The 26,173-nt window shown below is 45.8% G+C and overlaps 1 protein-coding gene across 2 annotated transcripts; it reads left to right on the top strand.

Moving 5' to 3' along the window:
• Nucleotides 1-717: 717 nt before the first annotated feature.
• LOC147630137 (uncharacterized) lies at nt 718-23,497 on the top strand. 2 transcript variants are annotated; one of them, XM_086811753.1, is made up of 7 exons: nt 718-2,007; nt 19,164-19,403; nt 19,489-19,557; nt 19,693-19,962; nt 20,084-20,434; nt 20,517-20,794; nt 20,874-23,497. In XM_086811753.1, exons 1-7 carry the CDS (start codon nt 1,012-1,014, stop codon nt 23,134-23,136), a joined length of 4,467 nt encoding a protein of 1,488 aa, XP_086667879.1. In that variant the 5' UTR covers nt 718-1,011; the 3' UTR covers nt 23,137-23,497. The 2 variants fall into 2 exon arrangements, with proteins under 2 accessions (XP_086667879.1, XP_086667880.1); XM_086811754.1 differs by lacking the exon at nt 718-2,007 and adding an exon at nt 2,067-4,031.
• Nucleotides 23,498-26,173: the final 2,676 nt, after the last annotated feature.

Genomic DNA, 26,173 nt, shown 5'->3' with positions numbered 1-26,173 from the left:
TCATTCGCACCATAGCTTGATGTGTTGTGTTTTTCAACAATAAAAACATGTACTTGGGAGGTTCTTAGCACAATAAGAATATCATTTAAGTTATTCAACATCTCTCTCTCTCTCTCTCTCTCTCTCTCTCTCTCTCTCTCTCTTCACCATTGTCACGGATTGAGCTTCCTCTCTATCCTTGAACCCTCATCTCTCCTACACTCACATCATGGAAGTCTTCCACCCTCCATAGCCTGAGCTCTAGATCATGTGGATACCAACATGGTATCAGAGCAAGTTCATATGCTTTATTATATTTTTTATATTTACCTCTACGCGACTACAACCTAAAAAGAGAGGGAATGAGTCTCCTTTGTGTGTGTGAGAGAGAGAGAGAGAGAGAGAGAGAGAGAGAGCACACTGTGATTTGCTTGCATACATATATCACAATTCGGAATTTGCTCTGAGCAAATCCTTCAAGCAGAGAGTTACTATCCACAGAGAGAGAGAGAGAGAGAGAGAGAGAGAGAGAGAGAGAAATGCAGGCATTTTGTCTAAAAGCTTCCAAAAACAGATTTTACAGGTAAAACCTAAGGAAAGCAAAACTAATCAACGAATATATATATTCGGGTTGAATTAGTTAAATCCTCCAAAAATAATCTATTTGAAATTAGATGGCTGGAACAGTGCGATTAGTTTCACGCTACCCCTATACTAGATAATTAAATCGAAGGGATGGATGTGCATCTTCTTGTTCTTGCACCACAAGGGTTTCGCTGCTTTTAACAGAATATGTTCGTCGGGCCTGCTGCTCAAAGCTGCACTTTTCGACCCAACACTGTCTTTGCATCTCACCGAATCCCTTCAACTGTTCTGCCGCAGCTACGCAGGAAAACCTAGCTGAGCTTCTGTTTGGGTTTCCCTCTCTAAACCCTAGGGGTTGCAGAGCCGTGGGGTTTGCTCTTGTTATCGAAGCAGATCTGAGCTGAAATAAGCCTGTTTAGGGTTCTTCTACTTTAGGGTTTTTTCAGAATGGCGGGAGGTTCTGCGCCGCGATATGCACCTGCCGATCCCTCACTTCCTCCGCCATGGAAAGCGCTGGTAGACGGCAACACCGGCTACATCTACTACTGGAACACAGAGACCAATGTCACTCAGTACGAGAAGCCCCTCCCTTCTTCGGCCGTGCCTCCTCTTCCACCAGGGCCGCCTCCTGCGCCTTCCCTTTCCGGTGGAGGGCCGAAATCAGCTTCTTTGCCCGTTGTAGCTTCTCCAGATGGCCACAGTGGGAAACCCGGAGACAAGCGGAGCTCTGCAAACAGCGGAATGCTGCCCAGTGCTGTCGCCAGTAACCCTAGCCGTGGAGAAAGTATGCATACCATGGTTTCTCCTCAACATGTATCTGGCTCGGGGAACAGATTCTCTAGCAGCAATATTTCTGGTGGGCCAGCAGGTAAATTCTCCGAAAATTTCAACGCCCCAGGCCAGCACCATAGTGTGCACATGTCTGATCATCATGGCAGGCCCATTTCTGATCATCATAGCAGGTCCATGTCGGATCATCATAGCAGGCCCATGTCCGATCACCATGGTGGGCATATGTCCGATTACCATAGCAGGCCCATGTCAGATCATCAGAGTGGGCACATGTCTGATCATCATAGCAGGCCCATGTCCAATCATCACAGTGGGCACATGTCTGATCACCATAGCAGGCCCATACCCGATCATCACGGTGGGCCATTGTCTGATCATGGTGGGCATATATCGGCTGCTGGTGCTGTCCCTAGGTCTGGGCATGCCATGTCTGGCAGTGCGTCAAGGTCTTCTGCACATAATATACCTGGTGGAGCCATGCATGTGAATAGCAGTGACAGCGCATGGGGAGGAAGCAGTGGCAGGCATGCCCATGGCAGTCCTGTAGGAGCCCTAAGGGGAGCCCCTTCGACAAAGAATAACCAGGATGCTGGTGGTACTCGTGGGAACATACCCAAGTTAGCTGCGCTTCCTGTTCCTCAGCGGCAACAGGTGCTTCTTCATGTTTTTAAGGGTTTCTTTCTTGCTAGAAATTCAGTCAGAAGGAAATTTATAAATTCTGCCAGTAACCTTTGTTTGCAGTTAAGCCTTGTTTTTTGATTGAGACTGTCCTGAAAACCTTGTCGAGCAGTGTTTTGCTTCGTGTATTCTTTCGAGAGCATAAAAGTCTGGCAGAGTAATGTTGTCAACAAGTAAGTCACATCATACAGTTGAGCATGCTGGCGGCAAGTTCTGAAGCTGCTGAAATTGATCAATGTCAGAAGCCCTTTTTTAAACACCATTGTTTTCTTCATTGTTAGGGTTTTAGCACCCCATCTTGTAGTATGGGGTTTTTTGCAAGGATGACATCGGATCGAGATGAAAGGCTAAACTGAACCAGTGCCTGGATTTGTGCTTGCCTCCTGCCTGGCATTTACTTTGAAGAAAGACATCATGCAACAAATTGCTCTTCAAGACATGGCTTGAGCTGAATGTCAGGGGTTAGTTTCAAGTTTGTGAACAATTACCTGACATGGAAAGCAAGGCCTTTTGCTGGTTTCTTTCATTTATCAGAGACCTTTTAAAGATTAGGATGAGTCAAGATGACACTCAGTCTACCTTACACATCATTGTGTGCTGGTTTTGCTGTCATCTGGGCAAACTGGCTGAATGGGAAGGCCGATTGTCACATATAATGGCATGGCGAGCTCTGGCCAGTGGTTCTTTGGCTTGCAGAATGGTGGTTATGAGCTTCTAACGTAGCTTAGATGTCCTGCAACAGTGTACAGCACAGCTCAATGACACTTCGCAGTACAGCAGGGTCTGATTGGGTTCTTCACCAAGTCTGCTCGGCGTCTTGCTAGTTTGGTCTTCTTGGGCCTCACCTCCACCAGCTGCTGTTGCAGTTTATTCGTCTCTTGTGCTGCCATGCGGCTTATTGGCAGGAAAGTGGAGGTGGCTCCATCTATAGGGAGAATGCATCATGCTCCGATGTTTGCAGCTGCAGACGGGTGCACTTGGTGACAGACTCCAGAAGCAGCTCCATTCATTTGCAGAGCAGCCTTGGTTATGGCTGTCTGTTTTCTTCCTGTCTGTTGTTCCATTGCCCTTGTCACTTGTGGCAATAACGATTTTGAGATGACACTATACATATTCATCTTGCCTTTACTCAGGTATGCCCTGTTCTGATGCGCTGGATACTTGCATCAGCATACTCCAGTGGCCTTGTGGTTTTACCCAAGTGGTAGTGATGGCATCAGCTCAGTTGCTTACACTCATGCAGCTTCATCCCTAGCTCCAACTAATACAGTTTTAATAGCTAGCTCGATTTTACCCTTCCATCTGAAAAGCCCATGCACTGAAACCCCACCTTGATTACTATTCAAAGAAAACTTGCAAGAGGTGGCAGAAGAGTCTAGGAAAGTCTGTACTCAAGTTTCCTCCTGGCAAAGCAATGCGTCTTTGCGTGAGACACTAGCAGTGTTTGCATGGGATAGTTCTCATAGTATCCATGGAAGCACACCCAAGCTTCAGAGAATTATCAGTTACGGGCATTAAACTTCTTGACAAGCTTTTACCATCACTTTTGTTCCATATTTCTGTATGATCCTGTCTTTGTGGCTGGTTTGCCATCATGTAATGGCAGCAGAATATGATGTGTTGTGATGAGCATGGGGCTTAGATGAGATGGAAGAGGGTGGGCATAACTTGCTCGTATAAAAAGGGGACGAATGCTTGGGAGGAAGTAGAACAGGACTGGCAACTTTTCCAAAGGCTGGAAAAGCAAGTTTGACAGACCCTACATAATGAGAGCCTGTGGAGTTGGAAGCACATGCCGGAGAAGGGAAGATTCAACATCAAGCATGCAGTTCAATGGCAGGACTGAAATTATATCAGTCAGTCTCTCTGTCAGCCAGAAAACGTCACATGTTGATTTGCATTTGCGGGGCGCTTGTCTCCCTCAGTCTGGCTCTTACATAATCAACAAAGGAGAGCTATATACACAGATACTCAAACCTGCAGACAGAATCTTGCAGGTAATGATGGCATGAGATGCACCTTGTTCTATGCCTTATTATCTTCTAGTTCAAATCAGTAGTCCGATCATTTTTGTAATTACCAGAGTAACCCTCATCTGCACTGTTGTGTTTTTGGGTTTTCTCTTGTTTTGGGCGTTCAACAAAGCTTCATGTAAACAGGAGGGGATTTGAAGTCTTGATTGAGTTTTGATTCGTGTGCCCTTGGCTCAGAAATGTGTTGTGAAGAATTACAACGGCCTTTGTGCCGAAAATCTGTATCTGATGCATAGGATTAAACATGTGTAGTTCCCACAATTCTTATATGTGTAATTTTATTGCATTTTGAAACATTGTGTTACAATATGGACATGCCCTCTGGCTAGCTACATGTCTCTATGCTGTGTCTTCTTCCTTGTCTTCCTCCTCCTCCTTTTTCTCTCAAACCATGTATGGTTTCCGGTTCTCTGAAATTTGTCTGCCCTTAAAATCCTCAAACCATAGTTGTCAAAATGTCCCATTAGTATGGAAATGGCAACCCCCAAAGGTATGTCAAAAAATGAAAAGAGAAACCAACGCCATGTCATCATGCAATGTCATAAGGTTAGTTGTATTCCATAGATAGAATAGCATGCACAAGTAGGATTTTGTGCAAGATTACTACACGAGAAAAAGTTAATTGAAGGTGCACCACAATGGCAATAACACAACTGCACTTGGGATGGTGCTTACAATCTTTCCATTGAGCACAAGTTAGGACATTATTCTGATAAGTGCAAGCTTAATAATGTAGCCTTTCCCAACTTGCCAACCAATGCTTTCAATGTTTTTATCAATGGGGTTGGAAAAGGTTGGGTGGAAGATGTCTCAATGGGGTTGGCAATGGCTTTTCCTTGGGCAAAAACTTTATTTGCTTAATTCTTCCTTGTCATGTACACACCTCAACCGGTGTGACATGGACATGCTTTTCACTTGTAGCTGCCTTATAGGCAAGATTATGGCCAGAATATGGTCCAATTTTGGTAGTTCATGTAACCATGTTTCTCGGAGCACTTACGTGGTAAACTTGATTAAGTACATGATAATAAAGACATGAAACTAGAAATTTCAAATATGCATTTTTACACCACACTAGGGGTGGAAGATGGGCGGATCCCTCTCCCCCTTAAGGTATTTGTATCAACATAAGGAGTTTTGTCCTTGTACAAGGTGTGGGTGTGCCTTGGAGCTTCCTCAACTCGTTCGTGTGCACTAGTTTTTCTAAATACGTTAAAAATATTATGTATAGACATGATAGACAACCATGCCTTAGCCCAAATTTTTCATTGGCAACCAACCTTGCTTCAAAAAGTCTTCACATGAACATGGCCTTGCTTTGACCACACAAGAACATGCATCAAGTATTTCCCACCCTTTTTTGTTTCAACTGGCCTTTGGCCCAAGATCCTCCCATAGTTACCGAATTTCACCGCCCGTAGACGCTTATTCATCCACCTGTAGGGCGATGCCGCGGAGGAAGCACCAAGGGGGGTTTTGAACCGAGGACCTCTTGGTCCTAGCCAAACACCTTCACCACTTGAGCTATCACCTCATTGGCAGTATTTCCCACGCTTGCTCGATGCACCATTGAGTTTGTTTTGATTGGCCCTGACCACCCAAGACAACTTTGTCCAGCTTGTTTTGCTTTGACCAGCTTGTTTTAAGTAGTTTTTAGCTTTCAGAGGTAAGGAACCTAGTTGTGTTCTTGCAAGTTGCAGCTCGTGGAGGCGCTTTTATGGCCTAGTGAGAACCGTTGTCAGGAAGCCATCATGGAATAAGGTCGTGGCAAGGCTACCAAAGGAGGAGTAAAAATAGACCACACGGTATATCATGGGGGATCAACAAGGCCTAGGTTCGGGTTGGGAGTGCAAAACGGGAAAATAAGCCATAACTCTTGTATGCATAAACAAAGGTTTAGACAATATCTACCACTTGTTCACATGCCAAAGAAACATGTCAATAAACAATTGCATGCGCATGCTTCACGGGTGGGCGTCCCCTTTTCGCTAGAACTAAACACACAAACCAAGCAGGCATGTGAAACAGCATCGGGAAATAGTTTCCAAGCATGCACACATGTATGCAATGCACCATTGGCATGGATAGTCTCGTTCAGGAAGTTAAGAAAAATCTACGTCCATTTTTGGGCATAGTCAAAGGTCAGTTAGGCCCATGTCAGAATGCACAGCGGAAATAAGAGACAACTGCTGTAGAGAACAAAACGCAGAAGAGAGAGGGAGAGAGAAGCTGTATAAGTTTTGCTCTATACACAAGATCCGGTACAATATGATACAATGGAGTGTGGGAAGGGCAGGGTCTATATATATGGCAATAGGGTACTGGTTGGCCAGCCCAAAACAGGCAGACAGTACATAAAAAACCCACGACTGAGAAATTACCCAGTCGGCCAATATACAAGGAGTCGGCTAGCACTGTACCAAGTGTTGGGGTAAAGGCGTTATGCCCACCCTTATAATGTGTACAAGCCCATAAGTTATAGTACATAGTACACTTAGTACTTTTAATGTACTAAGTGCACTATGTGTACTAGTGCAATATACATGTGTGATAGGGGAGTCACACACTCATATCTCATGAGTTGACTTATCCCCACAACTCTCTTTCTCTCCCTTGTTCTTCTCTATGTATGTCTCCCACACATGAATTAACCTAACCCTAATTCCTGTTTCTCTCACACAACTGGTATCAGAGCCGGTGTCTCTGTGCAGTAGCAATCGGCTTAGGAAGGTAGCCAGCAGTCATGAAGAGCCTTTGTGCTCGGTCTAGGGCTGGGCGCAGCCTGTGTGTGAAGAGGCCAGAAGCGACCAGCAGGTTTCAGCTTACAGGCATCGCAGCAAAGTAGCGAACACAAGCGCACAGCAAGCGGGACACCCAAGAACACGTGTAGCGCGTGAGCATGCGTTGAGCGAAAGCAGCGAGCCACTGAAGCGAAAGCGTGAAGCGAAGGCTACCATAGCCGTAAAGTAGGCGAAGGCGTGTTAATCATCGGCGAAGCACACGTTGGGCGGAACCTGTATACAGCGCACAACTCTGAAGAGAGGGCATGCGCAGCCACGCTGCCCAGCAGCAGCAGCAGCTTCAATCTGCCCAACCAGTCAGCGCAGCAACGCATGTGGGCAGATTCGCTACAGGTTGTGCATCGATTACCATGATGAGGACTTCCACGCTGCCCTGCAGAGATTTACCTTGCCGCCTACACACTGCCCTGCAGTACTGGATGCAGCCGAGAGGCTGGGCGTAGAGGAGCACCAAATTCATCACCAAAATCCGTACATGAACTACAGCTACAGCAGCTTCATCACCCCTTCTGCAACAGCATCGTACAATTGCAGCAGCAACTGCATAAGCATCAGCACCAAATTCATCAACCCGCCTGCAAATCCCAAAAAAAAAAAACAAAAAATTACAAGGTATTCTGCTTCAAATTTTTTTTGGGATTTGCAATTGAGCAAGTACAGTAATCAATTGAGCAGGTACAGGTGCCCAATTGCTCAATTTTTGAGCAAAATTGGCAAAATTGGGTGACATTGGTCACAATCAGGATCAATTTGCAGGAAATTGGATGTCGAAATTTGGGGCTTTTGATGTAATTGTGCAATTAAGCACTCATACATGCTGTATGATGTGAGAAATCGCACATTTGGGCAAAATTGCAGCAAATTGCAGTGCAAATCAAGGGGCTTTTGTGCCGATTTGGTTGATTTGCATGCAGACATCGCATTTGATGCTGTGGATAATGTGTTGATGCCTTACAAGCACTCAATGTGCCTGTAAATCAAGGGGCTTTCATGTATTTGATGTATATGTGGTCAGGGGGAAGCATCGCGAACACTCTGGATGCCTTCATGTGCGTCAATGTACCATGTATGATCAGAAATTGATCTTAAATCAAGGGGCTTTTCAAGTTCGTATGCTTGTTGAGCTTGGCAAAGCAGCAGGCAAGACATTTTATGCCTTGAATCCTCAGAAATCAGCTTGCAGTCAAGGGGCTTTTGCCCAATTTCTGTTCGGGGCTGTTGTATGCAGTGTTCGGGACTGTAAAAGTCTGATTTTCACTCATTTGGACAGCCAGGAGAGCATTTATTGCTACTGTACCTGTCGGTACAGATTTGGCACAGCTTTGTGCAAGTTTTGGCATGGCTGTACACTGTTTTGAGTGACCAAAAGGTTCAATTTCAGCTGTTGTACTTGCCGGTACAGGTTTGGTACATCATTGGTGAGCACTTGGTACTGCTGTACAGTACTTTGGAAGGGCAACAGAGCACATTTAAGGTGCTTTCCAAAATCTGCAGCAACCAGATTTTGGTGATTTCATCACAAACAGTGGGAGAAAAGTTGCATTCTTGCTTCCGTAGTGGGAGATAAAGCTTGGGAGAACAACAGTGAGCACTTTGTGTGCTTTTGGTGCAGTGTTTGCACACTTGCAGGGAGTCAGGCATTGACAGGTTGCATATTGCTATGGCAACCACAAGTGAGAGCTCTTCATTGCTTCACATCAAGAAGCTTGAAGGCTCACATAACTATGATATTTGGCAAACCCAGTGCTATAATGTGTTGCTCCAGAAGAAGCAGCACAAGCCTATCAAAGAAAGGGGTGTAAAGCCCGCTTCTCTTACTGCTGAAGAGTGGGAAGATATGGATGAGCTGGCAAGATCTACTATCATGTTGTCTGTGTCAGACTCATTACTTTTCAGCATTCGTGAAGAGAAGACAGCTTGGGGAATGTGGCAGAGATTGCAGGACTTGTATGCCCAGCAAAGTGCCTCAAGCAAAGTGTATTGGTTGAAGAAACTCATAGGTCTTCAGATGAAGGAAGGGGCGTCTATGGCAGCCCATCTAAATGAGTTTAATGGTATTGTCAGCCAGGTTATAAATCAAAAGTTGGCAATGGACGATGAGTTCAAAGCCACTTTTCTCTTATGCACTTTGCCAGAGAGTTGGGACACATTCAGGACAGCCACTAGCAATTCGAATGCTATGCTGTCATATGCAGATGTTGAGGGTGCTCTTCTTCAAGAAGAGATGAACAGGAAAAACAACTCTGTTGGAAAGTCCAATGCAATGAATGCACGTGGGAGATCCCAGCAAAGGGGTAAAAGCCAAGAACGGGGAAGGAGCAAGTCTCGCTCCAAAAAGGACTTGGAATGCCATTATTGTGGCAAGAAGGGACACATCAAAAAGCAATGCTACAAATGGAAAAATGATGAAAAGAAAAAGGGAAAAGGCAAAGACAAAGACAAAGATGAAGCCAAAGATGTAAAGCCAAAGGGCAAAAGTGGAGTCAAGATTGAAGAAATCAATGTGTCACATGCAGGTGACAGTGAGGATGAGGTCCTATTCACGTCTTCACTTGATGCCCGTTCACTTCTTACAGGAGATGGTCATGGTATGCACTCATGGATCATTGATTCAGGTGCCTCCTTTCATGTCACAGGTTGCAGAGACTTGTTTGTCAGGTATACTGCTGGCAATGAAGGAGTGGTTTATTTGGGTGATAACCATGCATGCAAGATTCTTGACAGAGGTGATGTGAGGCTTGTGTTTTCAGATGGCTCACAGCTTATGCTCCATGATGTCAGGCATGTGCCTGAGATCAAGAAGAACCTGCTTTCTACTGGACAGCTCGATGATGCTGATTATGTTACCACATTTGGTGGTGGAAAGTGGAAAATTAGTAAGGGCTCACTGGTTGTTGCCAGAGGCTCTAAGGTGGACACTCTTTACTTTATGCATGCAGGTGTTTGTCACCATGCTAATGTAAATGCAACCGAGCTGCCGGAAATCTCTATGTGGCATAGCCGGTTGGGACACATGAGTGTCAAGGGAATGGAGCAATTGTCTCGTTTGGGTTACTTGCCTTCTCTAAAGTTTTCAAGTTTTCAGTTTTGTGAGCATTGTATATATGGTAGGCAACTACAGTGCCCCCACAAGAAAGCTCTTGGACAGAAAGATGCTCAGTTAGAGCTTGTGCATACAGATGTATGTGAGATGCCTCAGCTTTCTTTGGGAGGGGCAAAATATTTTGTCTTTTATTGATGATGCCACACGTAAGGTGTGGGTTTATCCTCTTCGTTTGAAGAGTGATACATTCTCAGTGTTTGAGAAGTTTGTTGCTCTTGTTGAGAATCAAACTGGCAAAACACTGAAAGCTTTGCGTTCCGACAATGGTGGAGAGTATATGTCCAAACAGTTTCAGGACTTTTGTGATGCTAAAGGCATCAAGAGGGAGCTCTCTACTCCTTATGATCCTCCACAAAACGGGACAGCAGAGAGGATGAACAGGACCATACAGGAGAAGGTCCGTTCTATGTTGTCACATGCTGCATTACCTCATGGTTTTTGGGCTGAAGCTGTTATGACAGCCGTTCACCTTATAAACAGGTCACCTAACACGAGGCTTGGTGGGAAAGTGCCAGAGGAAGTATGCACAGGGAAGCCTCCGTCATACAAGCACTTGAGAGTGTTTGGTTGCGTTGCGTACGTGCACATACGCAGGGAAATGCGCACCAAACTTGATCCTAAGTCTCACAAATGCATATTCCTAGGATATGGTGACAGAGGTGAAATGGGGTATAGACTTTGGGATCCCATGAATAGAAAGATCATACGCAGCAATGATGTCATTTTTGATGAAACATGCATGTATAAGGAGCCTGCAAGGCAACAGGAGCCTGGCAGAGTCATCTTTGATGATAATGGACATCATGGACAACAACAAAGGGCTGTAAATCAGCCATTACAGCAGGAAAACCAGCCCTTAAATGGTGCTGAAAATGGTCCAAATGGACAGCCAGAGATGGCAGAAGATATCCCTATGGATATACCACAGTTAGAAGAAATACCGGGCATGATATTTCTGCCTTATGGCATGGAACAGGAGCCACCAATGGGTGATATGCAGGCTGGACAGCAACCTGCAAATGATGGTCATTGGGTACGGAGGTCCACTAGACCCTCCAGAGCCCTTGACAGGTTTGTTCCAGGGGTTGACTACTTGATGCTCACTGACTGTGGGGAGCCCTCATGTTATAAGGAGGCTTTACAGAGGGCAGACAAAGCTCTATGGGAGCGTGCCATGAAGTCAGAGATGGATTCTCTGCATAAAAATGGAACTTGGAAGTTGGTGCATTTGCCTGCAGGCAAGAAGGTTTTGCCATGCAAATGGGTTTACAGGCTCAAAGTTGCACCAGATGCAAAGCCAAGATACAAAGCCAGGTTAGTGGCTAAGGGCTTCAAGCAGGAATATGGTGTGGACTTTGATGAGATCTTCTCTCCAGTGGTCAAAATGACCACACTTAGAGCTGTGTTGGCTTTGGTTGCGCATGATGATCTGGACTTGATTCAGATGGATGTGAAGACTGCTTTTCTTCACGGTGATCTCCATGAGGAGATATATATGCAGCAGCCAGAGGGTTATGGAGTGAGTGGAAAGGAGAAGCTTGTATGCAAGCTGAAAAAGAGTCTTTATGGGCTCAAACAGGCACCAAGAGAATGGTATCATAAATTTGATACATTCATGAAATCACAGAAATTCAGGAGAAGTGACATAGATCACTGCTTGTACACCAAGAAAGCTTTGGATGGCAGTCTATTGATCCTCATCTTGTATGTTGATGATATGTTGATTGCCGGGAAATCTCGTAAGGAGATGGATGCCTTGAAGCAGAGGCTGCATCAAACCTTTGATATGAAGGATTTGGGTGATGCAAATCACATTTTGGGTATGCGGATACTTCGGGACAGAAATCAGCATGTGTTGTATTTGTCTCAGAAGGAATACATTGGCAAAGTCTTGCAGAGGTTCAATATGGACGGGGGGAAGAAGACTAGTACTCCTTTGCCTCCATATGTGAAACTCAGTGCTATGGACAGCCCACAGTCAGATAGAGACAGGGCTGATATGGCCAAGATTCCGTATGCTTCAGCTTGTGGCAGTCTCATGTATGCCATGGTTGCTACTAGGCCGGACATTGCATTTGCAGTGGGAGTGGTTTCTAGATACATGGCCAACCCTGGCAAGAAGCATTGGGAAGCAGTGAAAGGTGTCATGAGATACCTGAAGGGCACACAGGATATGTGCATTTGTTTTGGCAAACAGGATGCATTAGTGCATGGTTACACGGATTCGGATTATGTCGGTCATCCAGATAACCGGAAGTCTACTACCGGTTATGTGTTTACATTCACAGGAGGTGCTGTGTCATGGATATCCAGGATGCAGAAGTGCACTGCCTTATCTACTACAGAGGCCGAGTATATTGCAGCCACAGAGGCTTGCAAGGAGGCATTATGGCTATCTCGGTTAGTGGTTGATTTGGGTTATACCGGGGATATTCCATTGTTGCATTGTGACAGTCAGAGTGCCATCCAGTTGGCAAAGAACCCTGTCTTTCATGCAAAGACGAAGCATGTGGATGTGAAGTATCACTTCATCAGAGAGGTGATAGAGAACAAGCAAATTCAGCTTGTTAAGTGTAACGCGCGGAAGCTCTGGGTAGTCTTCTTCAGCCCTAAACACTCTTGGAAACCTTTTGATGCAAAAACGCACCATCTGATGCAAAAACGCAGGTAGAGAGAGAGTAGAGAGAGAGAGTGAGAAGTGCTGGAATTTCAGTATATCTATTGTACAAAAAGGGTACATGTCTTTGCAGCCCTTGGTTGCCTTCATAAAAAGGTGATTAAACCTAAATTCTGTCCCCTTTGGGACCTCTAGTGACCCAATCCCCTAGTGGGAGAGAGTGCCTAAAACAAAGAGCAAGGGGGGCTATTTATAGCCCCTTGGACAAAATGGGGAACTGGTCGACTGCTGGTCGGCCAGTTAATAAATCATTAATATCCAATAAATGCAGCCAGACTGGATCTCTTGATGCGCCTGCTGCCAGCACCTTCTGCCCTGCAGCCGACAGCCTTTTGGTACTGCTGATGTCAGCCTCCATGCAGCCGACAGCCCTTCTGATCCATGTTTTGCTACAAGTCCTGCTCCAAGTCCATCTTCTACTGGTTCATAGTCTTTATCTGCTTGCCCCTTCTGGTTTTAGTCTTGAGAAGGTCCATGGCATTGCTGATGCACATGACATCCCCCTCTGCTAAACTTGACGACGGGAATCCAACCTGCTCTTGGATGACTGTCATCATCCCAATCCTGTTCTGAAGTCCCCCTGTCATCATCCATCCCTGGCAAACTTTTTCTCTGAAAATCCGATCTGTTCTCCAAACCACTCTGTCTCTGATGAAGATCTATGCATCTGGTCTTCCTCTAGTCCACAATCCATTCCTGCCCTGGCTCTGAACACCGTCTTGGTCTTCTTTCTTGGAAGTGAGTCTGGCACTCTCACATCACCCTTGGAGGATCAACCTCCCTTGGGACCGTTCCCTTAGAACCTATCTGGCTCACGGAACTGCCATCCCCATCTGGCACTGTGGAACACCACCAACAAACCTCCTGGGAGTTCTTCCCGCTTCTGTGTTCCCACCTTGGGCTTCGAATCCGTGTACTTTCCTGTACCTTGGACCTGTACACCATCATATGGGATTGAATCAGTGTTTAGCTTTGCTGAGCCTGATGCTCTGATACCAATGTAACGCGCGGAAGCTCTGGGTAGTCTTCTTTCAGCCCTAAACACTCTTGGAAACCTTCTGATGCAAAAACGCACCATCTGATGCAAAAACGCAGGTAGAGAGAGAGTAGAGAGAGAGAGTGAGAAGTGCTGGAATTTCAGTATATCTATTGTACAAAAAGGGTACATGTCTTTGCAGCCCTTGGCTGCCTTCATAAAAAGGTGATTAAACCTAAATTCTGTCCCCTTTGGGACCTCTAGTGACCCAATCCCCTAGTGGGAGAGAGTGCCTAAAACAAAGAGCAAGGGGGGCTATTTATAGCCCCTTGGACAAAATGGGGAACTGGCCGACTGCTGGTCGGCCAGTTAATAAATCATTAATATCCAATAAATGCAGCCAGACTGGATCTCTTGATGCGCCTGCTGCCAGCACCTTCTGCCCTGCAGCCGACAGCCTTTTGGTACTGCTGATGTCAGCCTCCATGCAGCCGACAGCCCTTCTGATCCATGTTTTGCTACAAGTCCTGCTCCAAGTCCATCTTCTACTGGTTCATAGTCTTTATCTGCTTGCCCCTTCTGGTTTTAGTCTTGAGAAGGTCCATGGCATTGCTGATGCACATGACATTAAGATTCATACGGATGACAACCCGGCTGATCTGTTGACGAAGAGTTTGCCTCCGGAGCGGTTTGCTCATTGCAGACACTTGATGGGCATTGGATGAGGCCATTTTCAGCCTTGATATGGCCTTGTATATTATCATGTACATGCTGATTTTTCTTTTCCTTTACTTAAGGGCACTTTGCCTTTAAGTGGGAGGTTGTTGGGGTAAAGGCGTTATGCCCACCCTTATAATGTGTACAAGCCCATAAGTTATAGTACATAGTACACTTAGTACTTTTAATGTACTAAGTGCACTATGTGTACTAGTGCAATATACATGTGTGATAGGGGAGTCACACACTCATATCTCATGAGTTGACTTATCCCCACAACTCTCTTTCTCTCCCTTGTTCTTCTCTGTGTATGTCTCCCACACATGAATTAACCTAACCCTAATTCCTGTTTCTCCCTCACACCAAGAGGCAAAGCCTGTCGGCTAGTAGTACAAAAGCCGACAACACAAAAACAGCCCTCCCACATCCTGCAAAACTGGGGAAACACCATGGAAAGTGGGAAAAAATGAATTGGGCGAACACACCCACAACAAAGGCCCTAGTGTGTAATGTACAGACAGGAGATGACTGCGAACAACCCCTCTCAGCTCTTGGATGTGAACCAACCCCAGTGAGCTAGAGTGCTGTCGGAACATAGCTTGAGGTAGAGACTTCGTGAAGAGGTCCGCCGCATTGTCCTCCGTCGAACAATAAACAAGTAAGATGTCACTAGCCAAAATCTTCTCACGAACAAAGTGATATTGTATCTCTATGTGCTTGGTCCGGGCATGGAAGACCGGGTTCCGAGCAATAGCTATACAGCTCTGGTTATCGCACTGGATGACGGTTGTTTCCTTGTGTGGAAACCCAATCTCGCCAAGCAGCCTCCTCAGCCACACAACCTCGCAAGTAGCACCACAAGCAGCTCGGTACTCTGCCTCTGTAGATGACAAGGCAATAGTTGGTTGCCTCTTGCTGCTCCATGAAATAGCGCCTGAGCCAAGGGTAAATCCATAGCCTGATGTAGATCTCCTCGTGTCTGGATCTCCTCCCCAATCTGAGTCACTCCAACCGTTGAGTCTGACTCCATTCGACATTCCCCCTCTATTGTCATAGAAGGGTCCAAGATGCTTTGTACCTTGCAGATACCACAAGATCCGCAATCTTGCGTCCCAATGAGTCTTCAAAGGCGTCTGCATGAATGAGCTCAACAGCCCCACGGCAAAGCTCAAGTCCAATCTGGTGTTCAACAACCAAATCAATGAACCAACGAGCTTCCGATACAGAGAGGCATCAACCGGCTCACAAGGATCATTCACTGTAAACTTGGTGTTCGGGTCCATCGGTGAAGTGATAGGCTTGCAGTTCTCCATCCCAAAGGCCTCAAGTAACTTACGAACATACTGTTGTGCTGAGAGACAAAGAACCCCCTTTGGGTCTGCCAAATCTCCAATCCCAAGAAGAAATGGAGTAAGCCTAAGTCGGTCATCTCAAACTCCTTTGATAAGGTAGCCTTCCTCACTGCAGTGTGCTCCACATGACCGCCAGTGAGAATGAGATCATCCACATAAAGGATAATCAACGTGACCAAACTGCGTTCTCGAAAGAGATACAAGGTAGGATCTGCAAATTGATCTCTGAAATCTTGTCCGTAAAAAGAAGGAATCAATCTTCTGATTCCAAGCCTTGGGAGCTTGCTTAAGACCATACAAGGCCTTCCGCAACCTGTAAACCATCCCCTTAGATCTCGGAACCTCAAATTGCTCAACATACACCTCCTCCTGCAAGTCACCATTAAGGAATGCGGATTTTACATCCATCTGATATACGGGTCACCACTGAGAAGAGGCAAGGGCAAGAATGGTTTGAATCGTGGTCATCCTTGCTGTCGGTGCAAAGCTATCCTCATAGGCGATCGGCGAAGAGTCTTTACTTGCAATCTAGATGACTCCTCCACCATAACATGCCACTCCTTGAACCGAGCAAAAGCTTGGTTCTTATGGGAAAGGAAATAAACCCATGTAAATTTGCTACAATCATCAACAAGTAGCGTAAAGTACAAAGAACCTCCCAAGGATGGGGTTTGCATAGGTCCACACAAGTCAGTGTGTACCAACTCCAAAGGTTTCAAAGCCCTCCTAGTAGCTTGCTTCGAAAAAGATTCCCTGTGTTGCTTACCACGGAGGCAAGAGCTACAGTGTCTGCCTGCTGCCAACATCTGGCAAGCCATCCACCATTTGGTCCTGGAAAGCCCGCCGCAGCGCATCCACATTCAAGTGGCCAAAACGGAAGTGCCACTAGTCACCGATCTGAGTGCCTGTCAGAGAAGAGAGTGTAGAGAGTTTGTAGATACTATTCTGCACTCTGCCTTCACATACAACTTGGCGTGTTTCTTTGTCCACCCGGAAGTCAGTCTTGCAAACCTCATGCACAGAGAAGCTGTATAAAGTCTGCTCTATACACAAGATCCGGTACAATATGATACAATGGAGTGTGGGAAGGGCAGGGCCTATATATATGGCAATAGGCTGTTGATTGGCCAGCCCAAAACAGGCTGACATTACATAAAAAAACCCACGATTGAGAAATCACCCAGTCGGCCAGTATATAAGCAGTCGGCCAGCACTGTAGCAAGAGGCAAACCCAGTTGGCCAGTAGCACAAAAGCTGACAGCACAAAAATAGCCCTCCCACATCCAGCAAAATTGGAGAAACACCATGGAAAGTGGGGAAAAATGGAGGGACACCTGATTGGGCGGACACACCCACAACAAAGGCCCTAGTGTGTAATGCACAAATAGGAGATGACTGCTAACAGCCCACTGGAGAGTCGTATCGTTGAGGATCTATGCAAGAATCCAATGACTCTAAATGGGCTGGCACCAATCCAGAGCAGAAGGCTCAAAGCAAGGGTGGACCATAAATCGTGACTCTCTTCTAGCCAACACTCCTTCACTCCCCTCAACAGAAGGTTTCTCTATTTCTATAGCCTCTTGATGGCTGTACCAAGCTGTACCGGCTAATTTATGTACTATACCAGTTGCATTAAGGGATGTACCAGTTGATTTGAGGGTTGTATCTGCTGTACCAGCCCATGTACTTGCTGTACCGGTGAGCTGTACCTGCTGTTTCAGATTCTGTACCTGTTGAACCAGCCCTTGTTATTGCGGTACCGGTTGAAAGGAGAGCTGTACCAGCTGAATGGAGAGCTGTGCCGGGTGTACCAACTCTTTTGCATGAAGATCCGTGGTTTTTGGGAAAGAATCAGTACCCACACGGAGGTATATGGATTATATTGTTGGCTTGGCATTTCTACAGTGTGTGTACCGGCTGAATTTTATGGTTGCCTCGTGTTGGGTTGTGTTATGGCATTTGTATATGCATAATCCAGCATATCTCAACTCGTAGACATTCTGACAAAGCAGCACTCATTGCCAGTATTGGTCATGGATAACCTTGGCCTTCATGATGAGGAACGATTGTGTAGAACTGCCAGCAGGAAATAAGAGACCGTAGGGTTGCCCTTGTAAAGTAACTGCCCGCATTGATGAATCTCGAGTAAAGAGATCCTTCAATTTGGATGATACTTGATGTGCATTGGTAAGAGTTTGCACGGCTGGTGAGACCTCCTTTGTAATGGTCCGCACAAGCACCGAATGCACCTTCGAATCACGATCCTCCCAGTCTTGTAATTCCGTAAGGAATTCATCCTCTTGAGCTTGGCTCCATCCCCTCGAGTTTTGAGGACGCTCGGGCTTCTTCTCATTGCCCTGAACAATGTCCCACAAACCGTTATGGATGAACCAGATCCACATATTCAGCTTCCAATGGGCATAGTTGGTTTTGTCCAACTTGTCATCCTTGTTCGCATAGCTTGTTCGTACAAGGGTGAGCCATATCCACAGCAACAAAGTACACAAATCTCAGCACTCCAAGACTCCTCTTGAGCACTTTCCAACGAAGCGAGGCACGAGGACCAATCAGCCCCCTCTCAAATCTGAGAGAGAAAGATGCTGGACAGCAGCAAAACAGTCCATCAAAACGCACCGGAAACACCCAATCGGAGGGAGGGGAAGGCGGGGAAGAAGCAGAGTTGTTGGGGCCACGTGTCGTGTTGCACCTCATGCGAAGAGAACACCTTCCACTGTAGTCCACGCTGTAAAAACAGAGCCTTCACTCCGCAAACCTCTGCTGTAAATGCATGTAGAAGCAAAAAACGCAGCCAACAGAAGCATGCACCTTGATGCTTGGCATCCAAGCACAGGAGCAGGGCAACCTGAAGAAGGAAACGCTGATGTGAGAAGCCTTTGGGAGAAAGAAAATGCAGCTATGATGAGAAACGCAGCCACTGTTTTGATCGCCAGAAAACGCAGCAGAGGGAAGGATCAGAATCACAAAGTAGAAGGCAGCTGGGACCTAAGCGACTGATACCATGTTGGAGTATGCACAAGCGGAAGCATAGACAAGGAAAGAGAGAGAGAGAGAGCAAAGGAGAGAGAGAGCTTGTTGACAAGATCACCTTTTATCATAGCATGAAGCTTTTACAATGGCAATAGCCAACAAGAGAAGTGTTGCACTGTGCTTGGATTGGATTGATGAAGTGATTATGAGGAGGCCCCTTTTATAGTGCTGCAAGGAGCTGGCCAACAGCCCTCGACCTCCTAAAGAGGAGAATAAATGGATAAAACCCATAAATAGGCATTCCCCAAAATACACAGAGATGCACAATATTCTAACACAAGAAGCACGAGTCTCCTCAATTGTAACCTTTTTCCCTCTATTTAGGCCTTGGAATCAATATAACAACACAAATGTTTTTTTCCTGCTTTATGGTTGTTAATCTTGTGTTTCTTGACTATTTCTACAATGTTCTTTCACTGCAGGGAGGCATGGGAGGGACACATTTTTCTGATCAACCACGGCAGGTGGGGCATTCAAACTCTTTAAGTCTCGGGCGTTCTTCACTTCCTGTAACACCTGTTGGAGCTTTCAAGAGAACAGCTAGTGACTATCCCGCTGGTGCCCCCGATCTTCACAAAAGGCCTCGCTTACAATCCCTCTCTGAGCCTTCTCTGGTTCTAGACATGCAAACATACAGAATACAACACGAAATTACTGTTGTGGTACTATAATCTGTTCGCTTGTGTTTTTTTTTTCTGTCATGTGCTCCGCATCATTTTGATTCTAATATGGTCCCTGCTCTTTTAGGGTGAGAATGTGCCACCTCCATTTATGACATTTGATGCAGCCAATTTTCCTCCTGAAATACACAAAGAGGTATGCAACCTTAGCATCTCTCAAGTCAGTTTCCTTGGCTTGCAAAATGTTCTCCCATAAAGTGGCGTGGTATGGGTGAGCATTCAAGTGTAAAAACACTGCATTTCAACTAGATTATTTTGTCTGTTCATGCAGCTTCGTTCTGCTGGATTTACAGCACCAACACCGATCCAAGCTCAGTCTTGGCCAATTGCCCTTCAAAACCGTGATATTGTTGCCATTGCCAAGACTGGATCTGGAAAAACTCTGGGGTATCTTCTTCCTGCCTTCATCCGTTTAATACGCACTAGAACAAACTCTCGGTCTGGCCCAATTGTTCTGGTATTGGCTCCGACAAGAGAGTTGGCAACTCAAATACAAGATGAGGCAATGAAGTTTGGCAGGTCTTCAAGGATATCCTCTACTGTAAGTTTTTTCCCAGTCTATTTGAGCTTTGAAACACACAGAGCAACTGTTTTGTTTTCTTGCCATTTTGGCTCCACAATGATGACTGTTGGTTTTTGATGTTTGTTTTTTGGTGACAAAGTGTGTGTATGGAGGGGCCCCCAAAGGACCACAGTTGCGAGAGTTGGAACGGGGTGCTGACATTGTCATTGCAACCCCTGGACGCCTGAATGATTTCTTGGAAGTGAAGAAAATTAGCTTAAGACAGGTTTCTTACCTTGTCCTTGATGAAGCTGATCGAATGCTGGACATGGGTTTTGAGCCACAAATTCGGAAGATTGTAAAAGAAGTGCCTTCTCCAAGACAGACCCTGATGTTTACAGCCACCTGGCCGAAAGAAGTCAGGAAAATAGCTGCTGATTTGTTGGTTAACGCGGTGCATGTGAACATTGGAAACTCAGACGAGCTTACTGCCAACAAAGCCATTACCCAGGTATGCTTAAATAGTCAGTCAAGATCTGTTATAAATCTATATATTTGCATTAGCTTTCCTATTAACGGTGTGTGTTTGACAGCATGTAGAGATGGTTCAGCCCTATGAGAAACAAAGGAGGCTGGAGCAGATACTTCGCAGCCAAGAACCAGGCTCAAAAATCATTATTTTCTGCTCCACGAAGAAGATGTGTGATCAGCTTGCACGCAATCTAGCCCGGAGTTTTAGAGCTGCTGCCATACATGGCGATAAATCCCAGACAGAGAGAGATTATGTCCTTGCTCAATTCAAAGCTGGAAGAAATCCAATTTTGGTTGCAACTGATGTTGCTGCCCGAGGGCTTGATGTCAAAGATATTAGGTGAACTATGTCATGCACAATACTGTATTTTAGAGAAAAATCTACATTCTGATACTGATAATAATGTCTTGTTAAACAGGGTTGTGATCAATTATGATTTCCCAACAGGAGTTGAAGATTATGTGCATCGAATTGGGCGCACTGGAAGGGCAGGTGCAACTGGTGTGGCATTCACTTTCTTTTCAGAACAGGATTCAAAATATGCTAGAGAGCTGGTGAAGATATTGGAGAGTGCAGACCAAAAGGTACCTTTAGAGCTTCGTCAATTTGCAGGTAGATCAGGTCAATTGAAAGGTCGAGGACGTTGGCATCCTGGAGGTATGGGTGTTACAGATGGATTAATGGATGATAGAGGAGGCTTGGGACATCGAGCCATAGGCATGGGCAGTAGAGATGGAAATATCAGGGTTGGAGGTCTTGGCCACCAAGATAAAAGCCTGGCCACTGGTGGAGCTGGTGGATTGGGCTACACAGATGGAGGAATGGGCAGCAGGGACGGAGGAAGAGATCGTGGTATGGGAAGCAGAGGTGGCAGTGTGGGTGACAGAATTGGAGGCGTGATTGGCAGGGATGGGCGCATAGGCAGCAGAGTTGAAAGTATTGCAAGTAGAGGTGGAGGTATGGGAAGTAGAGGTGAAGGTATGCCCATCAGGGGGGGGGATATAAATGGGTCTATCGGTGCTAGAGGTGGTGGGGCGCTGGGTCCTAGAGATGGTGGCTTTAAAATTTCTGAAGGGGGACGCAATGATGGATGGGGTGATCCTGGACATAATAATGATGATGGGTGGGGTGGCATTGGTGATGGTGATGTGTGGGGTAATATTGGGCGAAGTGACAGGTGGGGTGGGGTTGGACCTGGTGATGTGCAGGGTGACGCTAGACCTGGTGATGGTGGGCAGCGTGGGGGAGGGCGTAGAGATGGATGGGGTGATGGGGGGCGAGGTGATGGGTTGGGTGGGGCCTCTGGTGGCAGGGGGTCTTTCGGCCCCTCTGGTAAACAACCTGAACTGCGTGGAAGGATTTTTGATCGCCTTGGTGATCGAGGAAGGTTTACTGACAAGAGTGGACGCAGGGATAAGCTTCTAGATGAAAGAATTCATGGTGGAGATGTCTCAAGGAAGTTTGGTGGTGCTAAAGAAGAAACACGCAGCAGTGGTGGTAGTTACAGTCACAGCCCCAGTAAAGGTTGGGGAGGGAGCCGCAGTCGCAGCCCCAGTAAAGGTTTGAGGGGGAGCCGCAGTCGCAGCCCCGGTAAAGGTTGGGTGGGAATTAACAGCCGTAGCCGTAGCCGCAGCCGCAGCCCCAGTAGGGGTTGGAGGGGGAACCGCAGTCGCAGCCCAAGCCATGGTAGGCGTTCTGATGACCAGCATGGATGGTCTGGGTCCCCTCAAAAAGAACATTATGGGCTCCGAAGCGGGTCTCCAACCTCTCCAAGGTCCTTACATTCTCCAAGGGGACGTGGTAAGGCTTCCAAACAAGCGGGTCAGCTGATGTTAGAAGGTACAGAACATGGGAAGGCTTCTAAAGAACACAAACATGCAAAGCAGCCCACTTTACCAGGCATAGAACATGGGAAGGACTCTAAAGAAAATAAACGAGCAGATCAGCCCACTTTACCAGCGACAGAGCATACTTCCTCAGTTTCAGATCAGGTCACTGAGCCATCTGTAGATAGTAAGCCTGATGCTGCAATAAATGTAGATCAGACCATTTCACCAGGTGTAGAGAGGAAGGACAACTGTCTGCTGGTTGAGGTTACTGCACCATCTGTAGACTCAAATCTTGAAATCCCAACACGTGATTCCCAGCTACTTGAGCTTGACCTGCCTGATGAAGCTACTCAGATGAATGCACACAGTTCGACACCTGATTCACATGTAATTGAACACCAGGTACTGGACCATGTTACTGCAACAGAAGAACATCCATCAGATCAGGCAGTTGCTGCACATGAACATCATCCACTTCATCAAGCTACTGCACCGATTGAAATCAATAAGGTTGATTCTGCTACAGATGAAAACCATGTGTTATATCAGGCTACTACTGCATCACTTAGACAGGTTTCGTTTGCAGCAGAACAAGGCTCCCTGTCAGATCAGGCTACAGGTTCAAATTTGGACAGCAGGTTTGGTAGTCCTGTTGATGAGCTCCACCTGATTGCTGAGCCAATCATATACAGTAAGCCTCGTATTGCAACACATGGAATGCACATATCTGAAAACCATTTGTCAGATAAGGCTACTGCTTCGACTGGATTTGCAATGCAGGATTCGGATCTGTCTGAAAATCACATTAATGATGCAGTTGTTAGCAGCCCTGAGGAGGGAATGGTCTTGTAGAGTGTAGTACTTGATCGCCATGTGTATCTAATGTCTTGGGGTTAATCAAGTCCAAAACTTCCCCCTATGGCAGCTGAGTCAACTGTCCATAACCTGGAAACTCCAGGGTCTCTAGGGGCCCTGATTTTTGTGAGCACTAGCATCTTTTCCCAGAAGACCTGTTGGAGCTGCTGTGATAATCTGAAGTGCCAGTCCAACCATGATGCGATTGATTTGAAGACCTTGTGCAGATTTTGAACCTTACTTTATATTGCACTGATGCATGTCACAGTGATGGAGGATTCAGTTTTTTTTGTTTTGTTTTGTCAAAGTTAGTGCAGCTTGTGTTTCCTTATCTAAACTTTGAGATTGTTTTCATCAACATTTGTCGTCTTAGTTTGGAAGTGCTAGGTATCATATAAACTAAGAGGTAGCATGTGAACCGGAGGTATTGATATGAAGCAACCAAATGATAATCTGCTATTTCCCCCAGGACTAGTTTTAGAGTGGTAGGTAAGATTTAAGGGTGTTTTCTGAACTCCCTCCCTAGTCTGCACCTGAAAAGGGGAGCTCGTTCCTCGTGCCCCTTTTTTTTTTTGGGGGGGGGGGGGGGGGGGGTGTTTGCCATTTGGAGCCAACCCTTGGCTGTCAGGTATGGGCAGGGGAACTGTCTGTATGGACCCTCAAGTTTCATGTTAAAAGGCTTTCTCAAGAAGTGATGAACACAATAAGAGGTTCTTAATTGCGTTTTTTCTCATAACGTTGCCTCTGCATTTTGAAATCTGCACGACGCTTTACATCTGTTTCTCAAAAAATGGAGCTGCATTTCGCCTTTCAACCTCAACTTTTCTTACATGGCCTTGATAAAGTTTATGGTTGTATTGGAGGCTCGTGGACAGGCATTTTGTCACAGCACTTCAATAAATGCAACACTAACTCTATTTTCTACCGATTGGTAGGCATAGACAAGGAACCTTGCAGAAGAATGACTGCGTTTTTTGAAAAGCTGCACCCATCAGAAGAGTCAACCCATTGCCTCATGCATGCTAGACAAACCTTATGTAGTTCAATTTTCCTATGGTGTTTTGGGGCACGGTATCTCTTGTGCATATACTATGCATCAAGCGTCTCTTTGCTATGAGCTATACAAGGAAGCTACACAAGTATGCTATCCAGCTGAGTCCTCTCTTCCTCCTGAGCTCAAGTGCCGATAGACTAGTTTGTAGCTACTGCAATTAGCTGTGTGCATGCCAAATTGCTTGCTCTGAGCTTGTCGAAAGAGTGTATTACCATACAAGTTGGTCACCTTCTGAGCACGTTACTTGCTTACCTGCTTACCTGCTTGTGGTGCTGACTGAGACATCAGCCTTAGTTGCTCTACGTACTGTGCTGGAGACCTCTTGCGCCAACACCAACCTGGGGACTATTTGCTTGCACTAAATTGTTGCTCGTTTGCAGGGTCTCTTCTCACTGTAGAGATGAAAATGAACCTAAAGTGTGTTGCGCACACAAAAAATTGCCTACTATGCTGATGCTTTCCTTGCAAAACACTCTTTCACATTCACCACCTCGGCTCTCTTCTTATGCCAGTAGTCTTAAGCCTTATGCCCCACTTTCTCACTGTGGGCATACGAGCTTTGTCTTTGGTCCTTTGTGGAAGAAGGCTTTCTCCTCTGATGATGTAGCTGATGTAGTCTTGCTTTTGATTTGTTGATCCTCTTCTACGAGTGTAACCTTTATACCTTCAAATGTTGGTTCTAAGAGGTTCTTAAGTGTGAATACAAGTGGTCCAAACTCTTCCATGCTTTTTACTACACACACACACACATACACACACACAGCAGAGTGCATACTTTTTCTACACACACACACACACACACACACACACACACACACACACACATAGAGAGAGAGAGAAGCTCCTATATAGCAATGCCGCCTCCTTTTTCCTACCTGCAGGAGAGAGAAAGAAATCCCTCTTACATGCGCCCCCTCGCCTTCCCTCTTGTTTCTTGCATGCACCCCCTCCCCTCCTCTCTCTTGCATGCATCCCCTCCTTTCCTCCTCCTCGTCTTCCTCCTCCTTTGTCAATGGACATGGGCTCGTGGCTTAGTGCTTTTGATGCCCTTTCATCATTGGATATCTAATTAGCTTTTGATGGAGAAAAAAATCAAAGTATAAAGATTTATTGACCACGATAAAATAACGTTATTACAATGCTATCCCCACATCCTCACGTGGGGATTTGTTTCAACTAAGATAATACAATGTCATCAGCGTGACAAGTGCAACATCTCCCTAAACTTAAAGGGGAGAGAGAGAGAGAGATAGAGAGAGAAGAGGGTATTTACGTCTCATAGGACAAGACTTATACAAATGATCAAATCCACACCCATTACACAAAGGTATTATTGGTAGGGTTTGGTGTCACATCTATTAACTTTTATGGACATTTCGCTACCATGTACTATCCTTGGCACTGGTAGCATTGTAGTGGTCATGTCATGGTCAAGTTGTTCATAGATTGCATAATCGTTTGTTGAAACATAGGCATAGGTATGTCAAATTTGCAACGTATGATAGAGTCGTATCTCACTCTGTACATCTAAATACTCTGGATAATCTAGGTTCATATTCCCTACCTCTTATCCTTCCTCCACTTGCACTTGATTTATAGGTGGAAGCCTAGGTGTCAGGGGGTGTGATAGTGAGGCAGGTCATGACAAGGGCCTTTTCAGGGACTCGTACCTCTCTAATTAGTGAGTGGTAATAGCCATAATTGTTGTGTTTCTAGCCTAATCTCCAAGAAGTGATGGTAATGCTAATGGTTGTCTTCGTGTTCATAGCCGTAGTTCTTGTGTTTCTAGCCTAAGGTCCAAGAAGTGATGGTAATGCTAACGGTTGTCTTCGTGCATTTTACAAGGTTAGGAGGACTGGACGTTGACCATAATTGGCCACTTTCATGTTCCTTTGGCTATAACATTGTAATGTTTTATGATTTCCCATTTGTATACAAAATGCACAATATTAGAGTGGTCTTTGTCTTAAATGAGGACAT

The sequence above is a fragment of the Cibotium barometz genome, chromosome 17 (assembly GCF_041138505.1).
Source record: "Cibotium barometz isolate CiBa-2024 chromosome 17, ASM4113850v1, whole genome shotgun sequence".
Classification (NCBI taxonomy): Eukaryota; Viridiplantae; Streptophyta; class Polypodiopsida; order Cyatheales; family Cibotiaceae; genus Cibotium; species Cibotium barometz.
The sequence above is the reverse complement of the archived record's forward strand: the minus strand, read 5'-3'. Positions and strand labels throughout refer to the sequence as shown.